General features: G+C 41.9%; 1 protein-coding gene and 1 long non-coding RNA gene across 2 annotated transcripts in view; one reads left to right on the top strand and one right to left on the bottom strand.

Moving 5' to 3' along the window:
* The window catches only part of LOC136587145 (uncharacterized), an 89552-nt gene that overhangs the window by 65088 nt on the left and 2161 nt on the right, over nucleotides 1–22303 (top strand). The gene's annotated exons all lie outside the window — the stretch shown is intronic.
* ADCYAP1R1 (ADCYAP receptor type I) overlaps nucleotides 636–22303 on the bottom strand; it is a 193260-nt gene continuing 171592 nt past the window's right edge. Inside the window, exons 14-16 of the mRNA XM_066585652.1 lie at nucleotides 2908–3037; nucleotides 2153–2194; nucleotides 636–1173 (exon numbers count right to left, since the gene is read on the bottom strand). Coding sequence (XP_066441749.1) covers nucleotides 985–1173; nucleotides 2153–2194; nucleotides 2908–3037 — 361 coding nt within the window. The 3' untranslated portion in view covers nucleotides 636–984. The remainder of the gene's footprint in view (nucleotides 1174–2152; nucleotides 2195–2907; nucleotides 3038–22303) is intronic.

Genomic DNA, 22303 nt, shown 5'->3' with positions numbered 1-22303 from the left:
CCAGTGCAATCTATATACAGAATTCATCCTTAATCAGATACTTCACATTTTGTATTAATTTGCAAAAAAAAATAAAATTTTTTTAACGTTTTCCAATCCAATTTGTATCCTGGTTTTCCTAAGGGGCTTACTCTTTTTCTGCTATTATACAACAGCGCTATCTGCTGGCTAAAGCCGGTACTGCATGAGGTGACACGTTGGGTAGGCTCTGACAGCAGAGAGGCTGGCAATATACAGTAAGAGAGCCCTGACGGACTACTTCCAACATCGGAGGTGTACAGCCTTAAATCGTAATGTCTTCAGACGTCAGACGGTGGATTGGAAAGGGTTCAAAATCTGATACAAGCTGCCTGATAGAGTTTGATGCTGTAAACCAATAATACATAATTGTCCTTGCAATAAAACAAGTGTTTTCCTGATTTTGGACAATAGAAAACACCTTTATGAATACTGGTACCAAGAGTAAAGCAAGAAGCTGTTTTGTTACCTGTTCCAACCAAACTTTTTACTTTCTTAAGAATTATTTTAAAAAAATAAAGAAAGAAAACGATTTTGCTACAAAGTTGCACAAGGTTCCATAACTTGTTTTGCACCAGTTTTAATAAAAAATATTTTATTGTATTTTATATCTGACTTTTACGATTTTAGCGTTTAATTTGAATTTTTTATTTTAGTTTTGAAGTTTTATCTGTTCTCATGTCGAAAAGGCATTCAGTAACTCAATGAAAAACGTTTATGTAGAGAGTAACGGATGGATTGTACTGGATGGAAATGACGTAATATTGCTGGGAAACTAATCCAGAAATCCATGGAAGTGAAATATTCTACCTTCTCTCTTCCAAAGACTCTCAGCATCTTTTTTCCTGACACAATGCCCTATTACTTTCTCGACGTCTTTTCTGATTCACTACAAAAAGTAAAATTAAAAAAACATAATAATAAAAAAAAGATCAATGTTAGAAAATGTTTAGGCTGTTTCTGAGCTCATGTCGCCAGGTTTTCCGCATTTATGCTGGACATCCGAATCTGAGAGCTGCTCTTGCTCAGAATGGACAACTGTGTCCCCCCGTTGACTCCGCTGCTCGCCAGGGATGGATGACGGTGCTTGAAATCCACAGCAAAATACCGGTTGACTTTCCAGCTCCGCCATTTTCTCTTTATTTCTGATTGCACCTTTAGGGAGAAACTTTACAACGTCATTTTTTTATGTACTTTTGTTGTTATGGAACAGGATGGTAAATATGCAAATCTATCTAATACCTATCTACCCATCTATTTACCTATCCATCTATTTACCTATCTATCTAGTAGAGTTGAGCGAACATACTCTGCCGAGCTTGATGCTCATTCGAGTATTAGCGTACTCGATGGTGCTCGTTACTCGAGCAAGCATCAAATCGTGTTCGACCCCGCTCCAGTTTTTGGCTCCTCCCCGCTGTGACGTGCCTGTTTTGGCCCCTCCCCGTCGCGACCCAGCACGTGTCATTGGCAAATTTTTTGTCTGGCAGGAAGGAGGGAGAGAGAGAGAGAACACGAACCAAGACAAAAAAAAAGCTCGGCACCGGGCGTCCCACATACAAAAATGCTCGAGTCTCCCACTGTAATCAATGGGGTTCGTTACTTGAGCAGAGCTCTCGAATTTTACGAAAAGCTCGACTCGAATAACGTGGACCTGAGCATTTGGGTGCTCGCTCATCTCTACTATCTACCTATCTATCTATTTACCTATCTATCTATTTACCTATCTATCCATCCACCTATCTATCCATCCACCTATCTATAACCCACCTATCTATTTACCCATCTATCTATTTACCTATTTACCTATCTATCCATCCATCCATCCCTCATAAATATCTATTAGCTATCTGTATGTCACTATTTAATATTACCTACAGTAAGTACATTACTCAACAGGGGGTGACCATAAGCACTGATGAAGACTCCTCCCAAGTTGAAGAGGATATGAAATATGTGCATGATAAAGGGACAATCAAAATATATATTTTTTAAATTACCTTTTTGGTAAAACAAAATCCCTAATCAAGTTTCTTAAGAGTGCTTTCTGCCTTGCTCATGCTAATGTTAGTTATGACTTGAAATGTCTAAATAAAATAATAAAAACCAGAATTGGGAATATATTGGATCTTACCTCTCCATTCAGGAAGCAATAGAGGATGGCAACAACAAATCCCTGGAAAACAATAACAGTGAAATGTAAAAGTGTAATGTATAGTCAAAAATCCCTTGGGATTTCCCACTGATCAGTAGTGGCTGCAATGCTTAACTGAGAACTATAGCTGCTTCATCTCAGAACCCAACACTATGCTGTTCTTAGCCATGTGGCTGTGTCTGGTACTGCAGATCAGTCCCTCTTACTGTGTTGTAGTAGCAGTCCTGAATAGACACACAGACATGAATGGTATTTGCTGGAGTCTGGGAATAGACCCCCACAAACATGGATGTAGGACAGTAGAGTAGGCTTTTGATGCAACTCCCTGAAACCATCTTTAGGCCAGGGCTACATGAAGACTTTGTTCATGTAAGAGGAAGTTACAAATATTGCGACCTGCAATATCTATATCTATATTGGAGCTGCAGAAAATTGGAAACTTACTGCCCCTCAGATTAGAGCCGTGGGTCCCAACTAGGGAGAATTTGCACCCAACTTATTGCAAGCGGATCCATAGGCTGTTCAAAGAGAAGACCCCCTTTAAGACGAATGACTATATATGCCCTCTGGGGAGTGCTTATTGTTTAGTAGATGTATGTTTTTTTTTCTCTCCACTCGCAGGGAACAAGGAGAAATGAGCGATATTATAAGTTATTTGTATATATTGGAAATCCTAATGAAATAAGAATACATTTACTAGGAGGGACAATATGTAAATGTTTTATCATATTTACCTGGAAGGATCCCAGTCCCAGCTCAAACACAAGTCTCTCCCTCTTACTGACATTCTCAGGTGAAAAGGCAAAGACGGTATAGTGAATTCCAAAGAGCGGGATCAGTAGGAGTGTGGAGCGGGCCAACCTCCTGTGAAAGAAAATAATGCGTTGATTAATACGCAGTCATGTGCGGAATTACTTTTATGTTCATTCAACATACATGTACGTATTTGGCACTTCTCACATTGGATCCAGTTCTGGGTTCCATCCTCCATGCAAAAACCGCAGCACCGTAGAGGAGATATGTGAGACGGAGACTTCTTTGGTCTCCGTCTCACAGTTTCAGTCCCTGTCAGTCTTTTACACTGGACAGAAAAGCATCAAACATGGTGTAAAAGACTAAGTTGGAAACCAAAGACGTCTACGTTTCAAATATTCTCCCCTATGGTTCCATCCTGGTTTCTGTCCCCGTGCAATTTTTTTGTATGGAGGATACAACAAAGAACCTAATCAGTGCTGGCTTCACAAAGGCTAGTGTGAAACCAATGTAAGTCTTTGGGCTCGTTCAGATGAACTTAGTTGTCGTGCTGCTAGTAGCGCAAAAGGATCGCGGTTATAGGAGCTGTAAAGATCGCTTGAACGGGCTGCTTCCAGCTCCTTGAAGTAGCCCGTTCACACGATTCTAGGTGCGAGCTGTGTGCTTTCAAGGCTCCCATAGGAGTCAATGGAAACTTCTATACAGCTCGCAGCAAAGATAGTACATGTCCTATCTTTGCACGCACCTCGGAGTCAACATGCAAGTTTGCATTTGCATGTCCTATCTTTGGTGCACGCCATTTCGCTCGCCTAACATTCTCTCTTGTGAATGCTTCTATAGGAACCTATTGGTCCCTAACAGAAGCACATTCTGTGCGCTGCTAGCAGCACGAAACCTACGTCCGTCTGAGCGAGCCCATTTATATATTGAAGCCATTTATTTTTCATTTTGCAAAACTCTTTTGGGGTGGCAATAATGGAGGCACACAACAGGGCAGGTGCTTTTTATGGCAGAGTAACGTGACCGGGTGGTATCTCAGGTTGGTGTATGTGGGAAATAGGATGACCTGAACTCCATAGCAAAGTTCTTTTTATATGTCAGTAACAGCCACACAACTTATTAAACGGTTTCTGAACTCCTCACTTTATAATATTGAAGGAGGTGGTGGTATGTGACACTGGGTTTACTTATACCTAAACCGGACTTGTCTGCTTGGTCTCTAATTTGGTACAATGCTTGCACAGACATTCCTGTTCCTTGGACCAGCACTCTTAAAGGGGTTGTCGCATGACTTAAAATTGCTTCACAGTCACTCTTTCCTTCCAGGTTGCTGCTGACCAGGCATGTGACTATACAGCCAATCACGGGCCACAACAGTGACCTTTTACAGCCAGTGATTGGTTACAGTAGTCATTGTGTAGTAGCCCAGTACAATGGGGCCCCTTCTCACAAGTGTGCATGTATTGTGTCATCTTGTCAGTGTCTTCTGTGTTCCATGATTGAGGTGTATTGCATACCTGCAGTACTGAATGGGTTAAGTGTCTAGTGATGATAGGAATGTCTGGGTAATGTATCTTTTTGTCTGACACATGACCATGCTTGATATATGTTTTTGCAAGAGGTGGGCAAGATAGAGTTAGGTAGAAAGAGAATGGTAATGGACTTGCAGAGGAGCCACATGGGCACCTTCTGCTCTGGAGGAGGCCAAGAGAATGGCCTGATGGCTGCCAGGAACTATTACGACTCCCCGGAGCTCACAGCCGACAATGACAGAGAGAAAGAGAGGAAGAATTAAGAGAAGTTCTTCAGCGTATTCTCTTGTGACCGTCAGTGTGTACTGGTAGAGACTGAAAGAAAAGAAAGAGTGTTGCTAGGCCAGGACCTACAGATAACTATGACTGTGGTTTCTCCTGCATTCCTGTGAGTTCTCCCTGTCACACCACTTGTCAAGACACTGTTCAGGTGGCACTAGATGTAAGGAGTTCTGTTATGGAAGTTTCAGTAAAATGACCAGCCGCCCATCCGTTTCCGGAAGCTGTGTCTTAAAAAGTACCCGTGTGTGTGGATTTACTCCACCAACTAGGAATTCCCCATGACAGAAGAAACGGTGGGGTCACGGTTGACAAAGAAAAGATTCAGGTAATCCACCATTGGGTTCCCCTATTTATTAGCCTGTCCTCTGCCCCTTGGACGCGTCATCGGTTACCCTCTGGGTGGAGACGGTTGAGCCACAGTGACAAGGCCCAAACTCTATCCCACTGTCTTCTAGGCTGGGGCCTGCTCCTTGGATGCTGCAATTGGTCCGGGTCAGCAGCAACTAGAAAGTACAGAGTGACTGTGAAGCAATTTTAAGTAGTGGGAAAACCCTAAGTGGTATGGGCCACATTGTCTCCAGAACTTTACAGTCACTCTAGCTTCTCGCAGGATGTGACTCAGAATCAGTACGGGATGAGTAAAGTATGTACACAGTGACTCCACCAGCAGAATAGTGAGTACAGCTCTGGAGTATAATACAGGATGTAGCTCAGGACCAGTACAGGATAAGTAATGTATGTACACAGTGACTCCACCAGCAGAATAGTCAGTGCAGCTCTGGGGTATAATACAGGATGTAACTCAGGATCAGTACAGGCTAAGTAATCGAATATATGTACACAGTGACTCCACCAGCAGAATAGTGAGTGCAGCTCTGGAGTATAATACAGGATGTAACTCAGGATCGGTACACCATATGGCCTCCTGCAGACGACCGGGTCAGGTTCCGCTGCGTGAATTCGCGCAGCGGGATGCGCATCGTGCCCCTGCAGTGACCACTGTGGCTCACCTGCTCCCGGCGTCTCCCCGCTCTGCTATGTGCCAGCTGCCGTCCAGCTGGCGCGTATGCATAGCAGAGCTGGTGCGTCACTAATGATGTTTCTGTGCGGGCCTCTGTGAGAGCCACGCAGAAATAGGACATGCCGCGATTTGTTTACCGTGCATGTTTTCACGCGGTCAAATCCCGTCTGTCTGCTTAGGATTGCATTATCTAATGCAATCCTATGGCAGCAGGCACGGGGGAAAATTATGCGGGAAATCCTGCTGCGGAATTTCCGCCCATGTGCAGAAGGCCTATGTAATGTATTGAATTGGTTAAGAATGATGTTGAGAAGGCCGAATGTTTAAATTCCTATTTTGTATCTGTTTTCTCTCAGAAAGATCAACTGATCCTTTCTGTGCTATTGGGGGAATAAAAGAGTTCAGGCGATCTGTAAGCAGAGAGATGGTGAGGGAGCACTTAGCTAGCTTAAATGAATTCAAGTCTCAAGGTCCAGATAAATTACATCCTTGGATACTAAAAAAGCAGCGATGGTAATTGCTGAACCACTCGCTATCATCTTTGAAAGTATCTGGAGAACAGGAGAAGTCCCAGGAGGTTGGAAAAGGGCAAATATTGTCCCTATCTTCAAAAAAGGGAAGAAGGTAGATCCAGGAAATTACAGGCCTGTGAGTCTGACTTCTATACAGGGAAAGATGTTTGAACAAATTATTAAACAGCATGTATGCCAGTACTTGGATGAAAATGGAGTAATTAACCAGAGCCAGCATGTTTATAACAAACAAGTCATGCCAGACGAATCTAATTTCCTTCTATGATAGTATCACTGACTGTGTTGATCAGGGAAATGCAGTGGATGTAGTTTTTCTTGACCTTAGTAAAGCATTTGACAAAGTATCTCATACCATACTTATTGAAAAAATGACCAAATATGGGATTGACAAGGCAACTGTTAGGTGGATTCAGAACTGGCTGAGTAATCGTACTCAAAGAGTGGTCATAAATGGCTGCACATCCAAGTGGAAGAATGTATCAAGTTGGGTACCACAAGGCTCTGTCCTGGGCCCAGTGCTGGTCAATATTTTTATAAATGATCTGGAGAAGGGAATTGATGGGAAACTGATCAAATTTGCTGAGGGATCAAAAAGCTAGGAGGGATAGCTAACACTAGGGAAGAGAGAGAGAGTATTCAAAAAGATCTAGAAAAGCTTGCACAGTGGACAGCGACTAACAGAATGGTATTTAACACGGAGAAATGCAAAGTCCTACATCTGGCCGAGCAAAATGAAGAAAGCACATACAGAATGGAAGGAATTGGGCTAAGCAGCAGCACATGTGAAAAAGACTTGAAGACTCATGAATTCATAAATGGGTGAGTGCTGCCTCTGATTGGCTGAGCGCAGGGACCAATCAGAGGCAGCTCTCAGCTGTCATTCAATAGCTGAGAGCTGCCTCGGATTGGACACAGTGCTCAGCCAATCAGATGCAGCCCATTCAGCAGGCAGGAATTTAAAATCCCCACCTGCTGAATACTCCTCACAGCAGTGCAGGAGAAAAGCCTGCTGGATGCGGCTGAGCCCCGGCAGCTGAAGAAAGCTGTGTATGTATTTATTTTTATCACCATTTTTTCTAGTTTTTCAGGGAAGGGCTTATATTTAAAGCCCTTCCCTAAAAAACAATTACAGGATGCCGGCAGCTGGATCCCCTACCACAGTTGTCATCTGTGACAGCTCTGGTAGGGAATTCTTTATGCCCCGCAGTGATGAAGAATTCCTTTGCTGCATTTATCACAGATTTGGCAGGTGCAGCACGGAATTAATTTTCCTCGCGGAAATGAAGGAAACATTTGCTGCATGCGGCAGATGTGTTCTTCATCCGCGTGGGGACACGGCAGCGGCGGACAGGTAAGTATTTTTTCTTTTACACTAAAATTCTTGTTTTTCAGGGAAGAGCTTATATGTTAAGCTCTTCCCTGAAAAACAATTCAGGGGTGTCGGCAGACAATTGTCTTCAATGGAGCCCCTGGCAGCAGCCGTGGCTCCATTGAAGACAATGCGTGCATTTCCTATGGTGCATGCATGTCCTATCTTTACAGGCACGCACCTGTAAAACACGGACATGTAAACACACTATAGGGAATGCATTGGTTCTAATAGAAGCGTTTTTTTGTGCACGCGTATGCACGCACAAAAACACGCTCGTGTGAAGCCACCCTGTGCTACACCAGCCCTGACAACTCAGCAATATTACTGCTGCATAAGTGGCCTCAAACACCATAACTTGGGTTATCCCGTGACTGACCATGAATGCTGCCACTCCATTTATCTCAATGACAGCACTGGAGATTGCTGAGTAATTGTACTCGCCAATTTCCAGAATTGTCATTTAATTGAACGGAGTGGTAGTGTGCATACATGACCTCTGCTCCATTCATACGGGGGACTGTCGGGCCCTTATTCTCAGTGATTTGATTACCAGTAGAGATGAGCGAGTATACTCGCTAAGGCACATTACTCGAGCGAGTAGTGCCTTAGCCGAGTATCTCCCCGCTCGTGTCTAAAGATTCGGGGGCCGGCGGGGGGCGGCGGGGGAGAGCGGGGAGGAACAAAGGGGAGATCTCTCTCTCCCTCTCTCCCCCCCGCTCCCCACTGCTCTCCGCCGCAACTCACCTGTCACCGGCGCCAGCCGCCGAATCTTTAGACACGAGCGGGGAGATACTCGGCTAAGGCACTACTCGCTCGAGTAATGTGCCTTAGTGAGTATACTCGCTTATCTCTAATTCCCACCCATTATAAAGTTATCCTCTTTTCTGTGGACAGGCGGTAACTTTAGATCTCGGTGCAACCTCTTTAATATGATTACTCTGGTTTAACGTGTCATGTCCTGCCTTCTTAAGAAGATCTAGACATAACACAATGAGTAAGTTTTGTCCAGAGTGGTCAAAGGTGCAACTGCATGTGATTTTCAAGAGGTTACTTGAGGTTAAATTTACCCAGAAAGAGTGCCACTTTTGTCTACAGGCTGTGTCCAGTATTGCAGCTTATCTATATTTAAGGAATCGGGACTGAGTTCAATACCAGGCACAGACAAAAGATAAGAGGAGCATTGTCCCTGGGAAATACTAGAGGCTTCTTAGTTAATCTCACAACAAGCAGCAAGACTGTACCACAAGCAGCCAGATATATAGTACTAGAGAAACTCACTATGATTTGATGTATTTTGTAAAAATTGGAGACATCTTAAGAAATGTACAAATGAAGGATTCAGTGCTTAAGAATAACACATGCAGTAACACTGATATAACATGCAGACAAACACAACATCACCATTTCATGCAGAAAAGCACAGCCATGGTACAGAGCACACTTACAGTGTAACGATGGATAGCTCAGACATCTTGAATGAGTACGGTTTAGCCCTCTTACTGTTATAGAAGCATTTCTGAAGGCAGCTGATGGACATGACAAGATGAACAAATAGAAACTGAGTACAAACCTGATCGCAACTAACATATAATAGGACAGGACACCAACCAAGACAAGCACAGACACACCCCATACTGTATATGCAACACAGAAGGTAAACACCAGAGGATGGAATTATATTCTTATACACAAGGAGCAGTATTATAGTAGTTATATTCTTGTATATAGGGGGCAGTATTATAGTAGTTATATTCTTGTACATAGGGGGCAGTATTATAGTAGTTATATTCTTGTACATAGGGGGAAGTATTATAGTAGTTATATTCTTGTACATAGGAGGCAGTATTATAGTAGTTATATTCTTGTACATAGGGGGCAGTATTATAGTAGTTATATTGATGTACATAGGAGGCAGTATTATAGTAGTTATATTCTTGTATATAGGGGGCAGTATTATAGCAGCTATATTCTTGTACATAGGAGGACAGTATTATAGTAGTTATATTCTTGTACATAGGGGGCAGTATTATAGTAGTTATATTCTTGTACATAGGGGGCAGTATTATAGTAGTTATATTCTTGTACATAGGGGGAAGTATTATAGTAGTTATATTCTTGTACATAGGAGGCAGTATTATAGTAGTTATATTCTTGTACATAGGGGGCAGTATTATAGTAGTTATATTCATGTACATAGGAGGCAGTATTATAGTAGTTATATTCTTGTATATAGGGGGCAGTATTATAGCAGCTATATTCTTGTACATAGGAGGACAGTATTATAGTAGTTATATTCTTGTACATAGGGGGCAGTATTATAGTAGTTATATTCTTGTACATAGGGGGCAGTATTATAGTAGTTATATTCTTGTACATAGGGGGCAGTATTATGGTAGTTATATTCTTGTACATAGGAGGCAGTATTATATTAGTTATATTCTTGTAAAGGAGGCAGTATTATAGTAGTTATATTCTTGTACATAGGGGGCAGTATTATAGTACTTATATTCTTGTACACAGGGGGCAGTATTATAGTAGTTATATTCTTGTGCATAGGGGCAGTATTATAGTAGTTATATTCTTGTACAAAGGGGGGCAGTATTATAGTAGTTATATTCTTGTACATAGAGGCAGTATTATAGTAGTTATATTCTTGTACATAATAGGCAGTATTATAGTAGTTATATTCTTGTGCATAACAGCAGTATTATAGTAGCTATATTCTTGTACATAGGAGCAGTATTATAGTAGGTATATTCCTGTACATAAGGGGCCAGAATATAGTAGTTATATTCTTGTACATTGGGGCAGTATTATAGTAGTTATATTCTTGTACATAGGAGCAGTAATATAATAGTTGTATTCTTGTACATAGGGGGCAGTATTATAGTAGTTATATTCCTGTACATAGCAGCAGTATTATAGTAGTTATATTCTTGTACATAGGAGCAGTATTATAGTAGTTGTATTCTTATACGTAGGGGACAGTATTATAATGGTTACATCTTGTACATAAGGCGCCAGATTACAGTAGTTATATTCTTGTACACAGGGGGCAGTATTATAGTTGTTCTAGTCTCGTACACGTGGGGGGGGGGGGGGTGGCAGTATTATAGTACTTATATTCTTGTACATAGGGGGCAGTATTATAGTAGTTATATTCTTGCACACAGGGGGCAGTATTATAGTAGTTATATTCTTGTACATAGAGGCAGTATTATAGTAGCTATATTTTTGTACATAGGGGGCAGTTTTATAGTAGTTATATTCTTGTACATAGAGGCAGTATTATAGTAGCTATATTTTTGTACATAGGAGGAGTATTTTAGTAGTTATATTCTTGTACACAGGGGCAGTATTATAGTAGTTTTATTCCAGTATATATGTAGTGGCCCGGAGTGTCCTCCAGAATAGTCACATTAACATTGGTCTTGTCACACCTGTCTATGCGTTTCCCATAGGCATAGACGGTGCCATGCATCAGAGAAACCCTGTTTCACCCTTTCTAAGCTGAGAGCTTAGTGCTGGCAATAGCTGGTTGTCTATTGGCTATATGTCACGCCTCCATTGATTGGTGGTTGAGTACAGATCGGGAAATCTTAGTATGGGTCCCTATGCAGAGAGGAAGGAGAGCAGAGAAAGTGCGGGAAAAGAGAGGAAGTGAAGGAGGAGTCAGAGCAGTCAAAGGAGAGGAAAGTCTTCAGCAAGTCATGGTCAGAGGAGGAGGTGTGTTAGCAGTGCAGCCGAGCATGCAGTGGTCAAACAAGCCTTTCAAGGGTAGCAAGGTCCCTTTCTCCTCCCTTGTTCTTCTAGCAGTGAGGAGATCTGAGTTGGAGGCCATCGTTCCACAGAACAGTGAATTAAACTACCCGGCGAATTCAAAGCCAGGATTAGTTCAGTGGCCATTGCAACTCACATCCAATACCTGCATTTTACACTTCCAGTAAGCCTATCAGCTAGTCAAAACTGTGAGGAGATTATTATTGAGTTACCTCTAGAGAAATAGAGAGAGAGAGCGTTGAAGATAAGTGTGGATCAAATTGTAAATCTACTGTTTTTATTGTGTCAATTAACTGCATCATCATTGGCTCTGCTACACCTGTGTAATGCTGCAAGTTCAACTGTTCTTTCCAAAGCTTCAGTAAAACTGCTTGCTCCCAGTTTACTAATACAAGCTACTGGACTCATCTCAAGTTATTCCACCATCATTACACTCGGGAGTTCAGGCTGGAGTACTGGCGTCACTCGTGACAAAACAATTGTTAACTTTAAATGTACCCTTGAACAGTATTCGTGCCACTGTGCGACAGCTGAGCAGAGTTATCCCCATTGTCAGGCGGGATTACAAACATCTTATCATCCCCATGATCTCCCCCACATTGTCACACTCAGCTCGGCCATTGCACAAAGGAGCAGTACTATAGTAGTTATATTCTTGCACAAAGGAGGCAGTACTATAGTAGTTATATACTTGTACATAGGGGGCAGTATTATAGTAGTTATATTCTTGTACATAGAGGGCAGTATTATAGTAGTTATATTCTTGTACATAGGGGGCAGTATTATAGTCATTCTATTCTTGCACATAGGAGCAGTATTATAGTAGTTATATTCTTGCAAATACGAAAGCAGTATTATAGTAGTTCTATTCTTGTACATAGGGGTCAGTATTATAGTAGTTATATTCTCGCACATAGGAGCAGTACTATAGTAGTTATATTCTTGCAAATACGAGAGCAGAATTATAGTAGTTATATTCTTGTACACAGGGGGCAGTATTACAGTAGTTATACTATTGGACATAGGGGCAGTATTATAGCAGTTATATTCTTGTACATAAGAGTAGTACTATAGTGGTCATATAGTTGTACATAGGGTGCAGTTTTATAGTAGTCATATACTTGTACATAAGAGCAGTATGAGGGCTCAGTTACACGGGCGCCGATCCGCCTGTGTTTCTGTACGATAAGACGGCTGCACTGCACCAGCCAGTGAAAGAACACATGGCCTGCAATGGAGCTGGTCATACAGAAAGTCGTCCGCATGCGGTGCGGCCGTCTTATTATACAGAAACATGGGCAGATTGGCGCTCCTGTGTGGCTGAGCCCTTATACAAATTATATTCTTGTGCATAGGGGGCAGTATTATAGTAGCTATATTCTTGAACATATGAGCGGTATTATAGCAGTTATATTCTTGTACATAGGAGGCAGTATTATAGTAGTTATATTCTTGTACATAGGGAGCAGTATTATAGTAGTTATATTCTTGTACATAGGGGGCAGTATTATAGTAGTTATATTCTTGTACATAGGGGGCAGTATTATAGTAGTTATATTCTTGTACATAGGAGCAGTATTATAGTAGTTATATTCTTGTGCATGGGAGCAGTATTATAGTAGTTATATTCTTGTACATAGGAGGCAGTACTATAGTAGTTATATTCTTGTACATAGGGGGCAGTATTATAGTAGTTATATTCTTGTACATAGGAGGCAGTATTATAGTAGTTATATTCTTGTAAATAGGAGACAGTATTGTAGTAAATATATTCTTGCGCATATGAGGCTGTATTATAGTATTTATATTCTAGCACATAAGCACCGTATTAGAGTAGTTATATTCTTGTACATAGGAGGCAGTATTATAGTAGTTATATTCTTGTACATAGGAGGCAGTATTATAGCAGTTATATTCTTGTACATAGAGGACAGTATTATAGTAGCTATATTCTTGTACATAGGGACAGTATTATAGTAGTTATATTCTTGTACAATAGGGGGCACTATTATAGTAGTTATATTCTTGTACATAGGGAGCAGTATTATAGTAGTTATATTCTTATACATAGGGGGCTGTATTATAGTAGTTATATTCTTGTACATAGGGCGCAGTATTATAGTAGTTATATTCTTGTACATAGGTTGCAGTATTATAGTAGTTATATTCTTGTACATAGGAGGCAGTATTATAGTAGTTATATTCTTGTACATAGTTGCAGTATTATAGCAGTTATATTCTTGTACATAGGGAGCAGTATTATAGTAGTTATATTCTTGAACATATGGGGAAATATTAGAGTAGTTATATTCTTGTACATAGGAGGCAGTATTATAGAAGTTATATTCTTGTACATAGAGGTAGTATTATAGTAGTTATATTCTTGTACGTAGGGGTAGTATGTGGTAGGTTCAATTTGCTATATAGGGACAGTATTGTAGTAGATATATTCTTGCACATAGGGGGCAGTACCTTCACAGTTATGTTCTTGTATATAGAGGTGCTACTATATTTGTTTTATTATTTCCTATATATAGTATGCTTCAGTCTTCAATGTAGGAAAATACAGAACAATTATGATTGGGGTTATTCTAATATACTTGTATATCAGTGTTGTTACTTTACTAAATGTTACCTGATTAATAATATATGCAGACTTTAGAAGTATAATGTTCTGTTTATCACCGTGTTATCGGTAGAGTTTGATGTTTTCACAGTTATCTATATACAAGAATTAACAATTAATCATGTATTAGTAGAAATCTCTCTGTTTCCCACATGGGGATATTCATTGTATAGAACACATTCCATTTTAAGGGTAACAGACACATGTGACATCTGCTTAACCGGCTTGACATTTTCTTGGAGGTTGTCTGACATTTCAAGTCAAAGAACAAGGTACTGTAGGTGCTGAATACTAAGCGCCTTCTTAGTTTTCGCTAGCAAAAATAGCTACTATGGAGAAATGACAATACTGGAGAATGCAAAAGCAATATAAAATCCATTAATCTGACACTTGATACTTCAAATTCCGACAGTACCAAGAATTTACTTATACGTCAGCCAAAGGTATTACCTTCCAACCACACTAAAAATTCTGCAATAATCCAATGGAAATGGTATCAAACCACACTTTCCTACCAAAAATAATTGGACACCTGAACAAGAATCGTATACTCGCCATGGCATACTTTCTACTGACGTCTGATGCACTTCAGCTGGTATTTCCCTTCTTTCGTCCTGCAAACATCTGACGAGTTCTCTCAAAGAAAATGGACAGTGTTCATATTTCCTGCACCCACCCTCAAGCTCATCCCTAAGATGGTTAGTAGGGTTCCGTTCTGGACTCTGTGCAGCTGGTCCAATCGTGGAACATCATTCTCCTCAAACCAGCATAAGGCCTTAGTCAGACGGGCGTTTTTAGCCGCGATTTGCGCATGCGCATGCGTCCGGCGATTTTTTAAAACCATTGCTTTGCAATGGTATCGGACACATGAGCGCTTTTTATGCGCTCGTCCGATAAATTATAGAACAAAAAAATCGCAGATCGCACCTATCTGCGATCTGCGATTCCTGTTCTCTTCTGTATATGCACTGAATGGGGCCGGCGGCAGCAGCGCCGACCCCATTGAGAACATATAGAAGACAAATCATTCTGCTCTGCCACAGCTGTAACAGCTGTGGCAGAGAAGAACGATGTTTGCCCATTGAATTCAATGGAGCGGCAATACAGCCGCTCCATTGAAAGCAATGGGCTGCGGCGTGCGCGAGGTGAATTGTCGGGAAGGGGTTAAATATATAAGCCCTTCCCGGCAATTCATCCTAAAATGTGTTAAAATAAAAAAAAATTGTATACTCACCTTTCCGCTGCAGCCAGAGTCCAGCTGCGGCCGCTGTCAGTTCTCCTGAACTGCTTCTCGGCACTATTCAGCCGGCGGGGCTTTAAAATCCCTGCCTGCTGAATGATCTGCCTCTGATTGGTCACAGCCCTGACCAATCAGAGGCTGAAAACACTCACACACCCATTCATGAATTCATGAATGGGTGAGTGACTGCTGCCTCTCAGCGCTGAGCCAATCAGGGGCAGGTCTGACTCACATCCATTCATGAATTCATGAATGGGTGTGAGTGAGGCATGCCTCTGATTGGCTCAGCGCTGAGCCAATCAGGGGGCAGGTCTGACTCACACCCCCTTCACACCCACTGCAGGACGGCCGCGCGGAGCTCCGGCTGCCGGCAGAAGGTGAGTATACAATTTTTTTTTATTTTTACACATTTTAGGATGAATTGCAGGTAAGGGCTTATATATTTAAGCCCTTACCGACAATTCATCCCGGGCTCGCCCGCAGCGCATTGCTTTCAATGGAGACGGCTGTATTGCCGTCTCCATTGAATGCAATGCGCTGGACAGCTCCGGCCCGTTTCTAATGAAACGCGGCTAGGAGCAGATTTTCGGGCGATTTGCGGGCGACTTGCGCGCACCGGTCACGCGATTTGCGGATGCGCATCCGTCATGCAATCTGCAAATCGCGCGAAAAAACGCCCGTCTGACTAAGGCCTAAAACAGTGTTGGATTTGTGACGAGGTGCGTTGTCTTGTTGGAAGTATTGCTGACCATTCCCAGAATTTTGCCACATTGTCGAGAGCACATTATTGTCTAGAATGTCACGGTACACCGCCGTTCTTGTCATTACAACCAACAGACCAAGAGCATAACGGAACCTCCACCATACTTAACCAATGGCACAACACACTCAGGCCTTAGTCAGACGGGCGATTTTTCGCGCGATTTGCGCATGCGTCCGGCGATTTTTTTAAATTATTGCTTTGCAATGGTATCGGACACATGAGCGCTTTTTATGCGCTCGTCCGATAAATTATAGAACAGAAATCGCAGATCGCACCTATCTGCGATTCCTGTTCTCTTCTCTATATGCGCTCAATGGGGCCGGCGGCAGCAGCGCCGACCCCATTGAGAACATAAAGAAGACAAATCATTCTTCTCTGCCACAGCTGTAACAGCTGTGGCAGAGAAGAACGATGTTTGCCCATTGAATTCAATAGAGCCGGCAATACAGCCGGCTCCATTGAAAGCAATGGGCTGCCGGACAGCGCTGGATGAATTGTCGGGAAGGGCTTAAATATATAAGCCCTTCCCGGCAATTCATCCAGAAATGTGTTAAAATAAAAAATATATATATACTCACCTTGTCCCGGCAGCCGGAGTTTAGTGCGGCCGGCCTGCAGTGGGTGTGAAGGGGGTGTGACTCAGACTTGCCCCTGATTGGCTCAGCCTGAGCCAATCAGAGGCAGGTCTCACTCACACCCATTCATGAATTCATGAATGGGTGTGAGTGAGACCTGCCTCTGATTGGCTCAGGCTGAGCCAATCAGGGGCAAGTCTGAGTCACACCCCCTTCACACCCACTGCAGGCCGGCCGTGCTCAACTCTGGCTGCCAGGACAAGGTAAGTATATATATATTTTTTTTATTTTAACACATTTCTGGATGAATTGCAGGGAAGGGCTTATATATTTAAGCCCTTACCGACAATTCATCCCACGCTCGCCCGCAGCGCATTGCTTTCAATGGAGCCGGCTGTATTGCCGGCTCCATTGAATGCATTGCGCTGGACAGCTCCGGCCCGTTTCTAATGAAACGCGGCTAGGAGCAGATTTTCGGGCATCGGTCACGCGATTTGCGGATGCGCATCCGTCATGCGATCCGCAAATCGCGTGAAAAAACGCCCGTGTGACTAAGGCCTCAGGCAAAAGGTGGTCCTCATCATCCTCCACACCAGGTACCTCCATCTAATGTGAAGATGGAGTATTGCCATTTATCCCTCCACAGAACGCTCTTCCAATGCCCAACTGTCCGATAAAAACACGCCATACACCATTGTAGACAGGCCAATTCATCTTATTTGAGATAACTTGCCAGAAGTTTGCAGGATGAATGGAGAGTAATACCAGATTAAGTGTCTCAGATGTTAATAGAAAGTACGCCACAGAGAGTATCTGATGTCATTAGGACCAAAGGAGCCCCACTAGGTATTAACATATGGAAATAAATACTACTTGCTCAGGTAGTTTCTCCACACAGGGTTTCTCCACATATGATTTATCAAGAGAGCTCCCTACATAGCTCCTCTATAGCCTACCTGAGCTCCCCTGATAAAGCCTGTTGCATGTTTTTTTAGATTAGGTTTAGGGATAGCTCAACCATGCAAAAAATGATTATAGGTAGCTAGGTGCTAAGGCTGTCCTTTGTGGTCTGACAGAGACCTCTCTCACATCTCTAGCCTCTGTCACAACTGTGTTTAATGCATAATCAACATAGCAGTTTACTGGGAGATTATAGTACGGCTGCTTATATAGCACCTCTATTAACTGACACTCTGTGCATCCCATTTTTGTTTGCCAACAGTTACGTCATTTTCCCAAACACTGCATGCTATTCATAATATATGAATATATACTAGTGGCTAAAGACAATTGTCCTCACAGTCTGCCTAGCAATATATATCTAGTTCATTTATGAACTCCGTAAGGGTGCATTCAGACGAGCGTGTGCGTTCATACGTGCACACATAACCACGCGTCTATTAGAACCATTGGTTTCCTACGGCGTGTTCACATGTCCGTGTTTTACAGGCGTGCAAACACATGTACCTGCAAAACATAGGACAAGCGTGCACCGCATAGGTCCATGGTGCTTGTCAATATTGCCTGCGGGGAGTCCCCTCATCACTGAACACTGTGACAGCAACGTCACAGTGTTCAGTGACAAGTAGTAGATATAAATAGGTAGGATAGCAAGATTATGGTGCCAATAAAACAGACATCCGTCAGGATGTGACTTCATTCCTTCACAATCAGAAGCAGCAACGTTTCGACTGCATGCTGTAGTCTTTGTCAAGCTCAACGAATTCAATGAATGGCTGAGCACTGCCTGTGATTGGCTGAGTGCTCATTCAATCACACAAAGCCCTTTTAGCAGGCAGGGATTTTAAATCCCTGCCTGCTGAAAGAACTTCATTACAGTGACAGGACCCAAGCAGCTAGACGCGCCTGAGCCCCGAAAGTGGCGGAGGGGAGAGTATATATATTTTTTTATTTTTTACACCAGATAGGAATGATTTTCAAGGAAGGGCTTATATTTAGAGCCCTTACCTGAAAATCATTGCAGGGGTTGCCGGCAGACCATTGCTTTCAATGCTGCATGGACCTGCATTCACACGTGTTTGTGTACATACATGGGTGCGCCGGTTTCGTGTGCACCTATCTACGCACTAGCACACACTTGTGTGAATGCACCCTTAGGATTTAGTTCAGCCAACTATTCTTCAATTTTAAAGCGTCTTTGTCTGTTTTTAGTGCCTATATGTCAATAAAGTATATAATTTTATATCATTCCCTTTTGGGAAGGTATAACCATTGGGCTATTTTTTTTTTTGCCCTTTGCAATTTTTTTGAAATTATCATTAATAGATCAGCAAGGTTTTGCCACCTGGGACCCATGAAATAGCTGTAAGCTCATGCACTGAGCTGTTTTTTCCAGGAAGCAGACAGCTCTTTTCTTACTGTAGTGACCAGCCTTGGAATTACATACATTAAAGTGAGTGTGATTTAACCCGTAATACCATGCCTGACCACTGCAGTAAGAATAGAGCTGTCAGCTTCCTACATAAATCAGCTCACTGCATGAGCACAAAGGCCCAGCCTACAGCCGTTTGACGGTGTCCCAGGCAGCAGATCTACTATCGATGGCTTAACCTAAGGATTGGGCATCAATAGATTGTAACTGGAAAATCCTTTTAAATGTTCTCCACTCAATGCATAGGAACCACAAAATCACCACTCCAGCTTTTGTACAATTGTACAAGACTTGTATGGGTCTAGCATCAAAATTTTCCTTAAAAACAGCAAGTTTTATTTTAGCATAATTTAAAGCAACCAGGAACACATCTAGGAGATAGCTATGAGTTCCAGGCTGACCCCATGCAGCTATTCCCTATGCCATCAAGAGGAAAGGCTGAAACATGCAGCTATTTTCTAGATGTGTTCCTGGATGTTTAAAATTACGCTTAAAATAAAATTGCCATTTAAAGAAGATTTTGGTGCTAGATCCATATACGTCTTGTATAATGAGACATGTAAGCCTGTGTTTTGCTGCAAATTCAGCCAGGCTTTGGGTACATTTAGCTTATTACATTTGACCCTTTGAGTATTAAAATGGAAAAAAATAGTATTAAAATGGAATGAAAACAGAAAAAGTTTAAGCAGCATGAGTGGTTAAATTGTGTCAAGTGAAAATCACTAAAAAGTGTCACTAAATCCAAAGATCCGACAATCATTAAATAGATTTTCAAGAATTTCCAGTTAATTGGCTATTAACCCTTTGCAATCCAATATTGGATTCAGGGTTTCCTAGGGGGCTTTCTCTTTCTGCCATTATACAACGGCGCCATCTGCTGGCTAGAACCAGTACTGCGGCATGTGACATGCCAGAGAGGCTCCCGACAACAGAGCAGCTAGTAATCTACAATAAGAATACCCAGCGGGACGTCTTCCGACATCGGAGCTGTACAGACTTCCATTAGAATGTCTTTAGACATCAGACAGTGGATTGGAAAGAGTTAATATTTGTAGGATAGGTCATTATTAGGGATGAGCGAGTATACTCGCTAAGGCACTCCTCGCTCGAGTAATGTGCCTTAGCCGAGTATCTCCCTGCTCGTCCCTAAAGATTCGGGGGCCGCCGCAGCTGACAGGTGAGTTGCGGCGGGGAGCAGGGGAGAGCGGGCGGGAGAGAGGGAGAGAGAGATCTCCCCTCCGTTCCTCCCTGCTCTCCCCCGCAGCTCCCCGCCCTGCGGCGGCACCCGAATCTTTCGGGATGAGCGGGGAGATACTCGGCTAAGGCACATTACTCGAGCGAGTAGTGCCTTAGCGAGTATACTCGCTCATCCCTAGTCATTATCAGTGTATGCTGAATAGGAGTTCTGGTGGTCAAAATAATAAGTTCATCTGGGCACACGGCCATACATTATAGTGTGGTTGTGCCTGGTACTGCAGTTCAGTCCTATTGATTTGTCATGGCTCCTTCACTCCACTGATCAGAGATCAGACTCCAACTCCCATTAAATTCAATGGTAGCTGCGCTGCGATTCCAACGTCGGCCACTGCACTATGGTTAGTGCTTTCTGCTTCCTGCACTCTTCACAGGGATAGCAGCCCTGGAAATCAGCTGAGCAGCAAGGATCCAATCAGTAGGTTCCCGCTGATCATCTATTGATAACCTATCAGTAATCAGTGAAAAAAATTGAAAAAGTCTGGGAATACCCCTTTAAATAAAACAAGTATAATTTATTATTCCTGCCATAGTCTCTCCATAGTTACAATGTATTCTCGAACTGTACATCCTCAGTAATGAGCTGGGAATAACAATGTATAACCACCCGTGTCATTTTGTCACATGTCACTGTCACACAGTAGCAGAATGACAGCACAGATAAGGTGAATGCAGCGATAATTATAATTCAGGCTGGCAAGTATCTGACATTAAAAGCTGTTACATTACAAATCTACATGCCATACTGAAAAGGTCACAAAAGTTTCAGAACGAATACGAAAACGGCCAAAGGATGCAAATTTCTCAAACATTCTGGACATGCAATGGGCTTAGGGAATTGGCTGAGCAGAATAATAGATGCAAGGAGAATTCTGCTCTCCAAAATTACAGCTGTTATAACCTGGGCATCTACTGGTATACAGTCATATACCGTATAAACAGCTGGTATAAGGTAGAAATGCTCTTGTATATAGTGATATGGACCATGCAGGTGTAACCTGGGGATCTCCTGTATATAATTATATATGTACAGCTGGTATCAGTTATACATCCTGTATATAGTGACATGGACCATGCAGGTATAACCTGGGTGTCTCCTGAATATAATTATATATGTACAGCTGGTATAGGTTATATATCTATTGTATATAGTGATATAGACCATGCTGGTAAAACCTGGGTATCTCCTGTATATATTTATAAATGTACAGCTTGTGTACGTTATGCGTCTCCTGTATTTAGTGATATGGAACATGCAGGTATAACCTGGGTATCTGCTGTATATAATTATATGTGGACAAATGGTATAAGTTATACATCCACATATAGTAATATGGACCATGCTTGTATAACCTGGGTATCTCCTGTATATAATTGTATATGTACAGCTGGTATACATTATGCATCCTGTATATAGTGATATTGGACTAGGCTGGGTAACTTCTGCATATAATTCTATATATAGCTGGTATAAGTTATACATCCTGTATATAGTGATATGGAGAATAGTGGTATAACCTGGGTATCTCCTGTATATAATTATATATATACAGCTTGTATAAGTTATACATCTCCTGTATATAGTGATATGGATCATGCTGGTATAACCTGGGTATCTGCTGTATATAATTATATATGTACAGCTTGTATAAGTTATACATCTCCTGTATATAGAGATATGGAGCATGCTGGTATAACCTGGGTATCTCCTGTATATAGTTATATATGTACAGCTTGTATAAGTTATACATCACCTGTATATAGTAATATGGACCATGCAGGTATAATCTGGGTATCTCCTGTATATAATTATATATGCACAGCTGGTATACATTATGCATCCTGTATATAGTGATATGGACTATGCTGGGTAACTTCTGCATATAATTCTATATATGGCTGCTATAAGTTATACATCCTGTATATAGTGATATGGAGAATGCTGGTATAACCTGGGACTCTTCTGTATAAAATTATATATGTATAGTTAATATAAATTTAGTTTCT

The sequence above is a fragment of the Eleutherodactylus coqui genome, chromosome 12 (assembly GCF_035609145.1).
Source record: "Eleutherodactylus coqui strain aEleCoq1 chromosome 12, aEleCoq1.hap1, whole genome shotgun sequence".
Classification (NCBI taxonomy): Eukaryota; Metazoa; Chordata; class Amphibia; order Anura; family Eleutherodactylidae; genus Eleutherodactylus; species Eleutherodactylus coqui.
The sequence above is the reverse complement of the archived record's forward strand: the minus strand, read 5'-3'. Positions and strand labels throughout refer to the sequence as shown.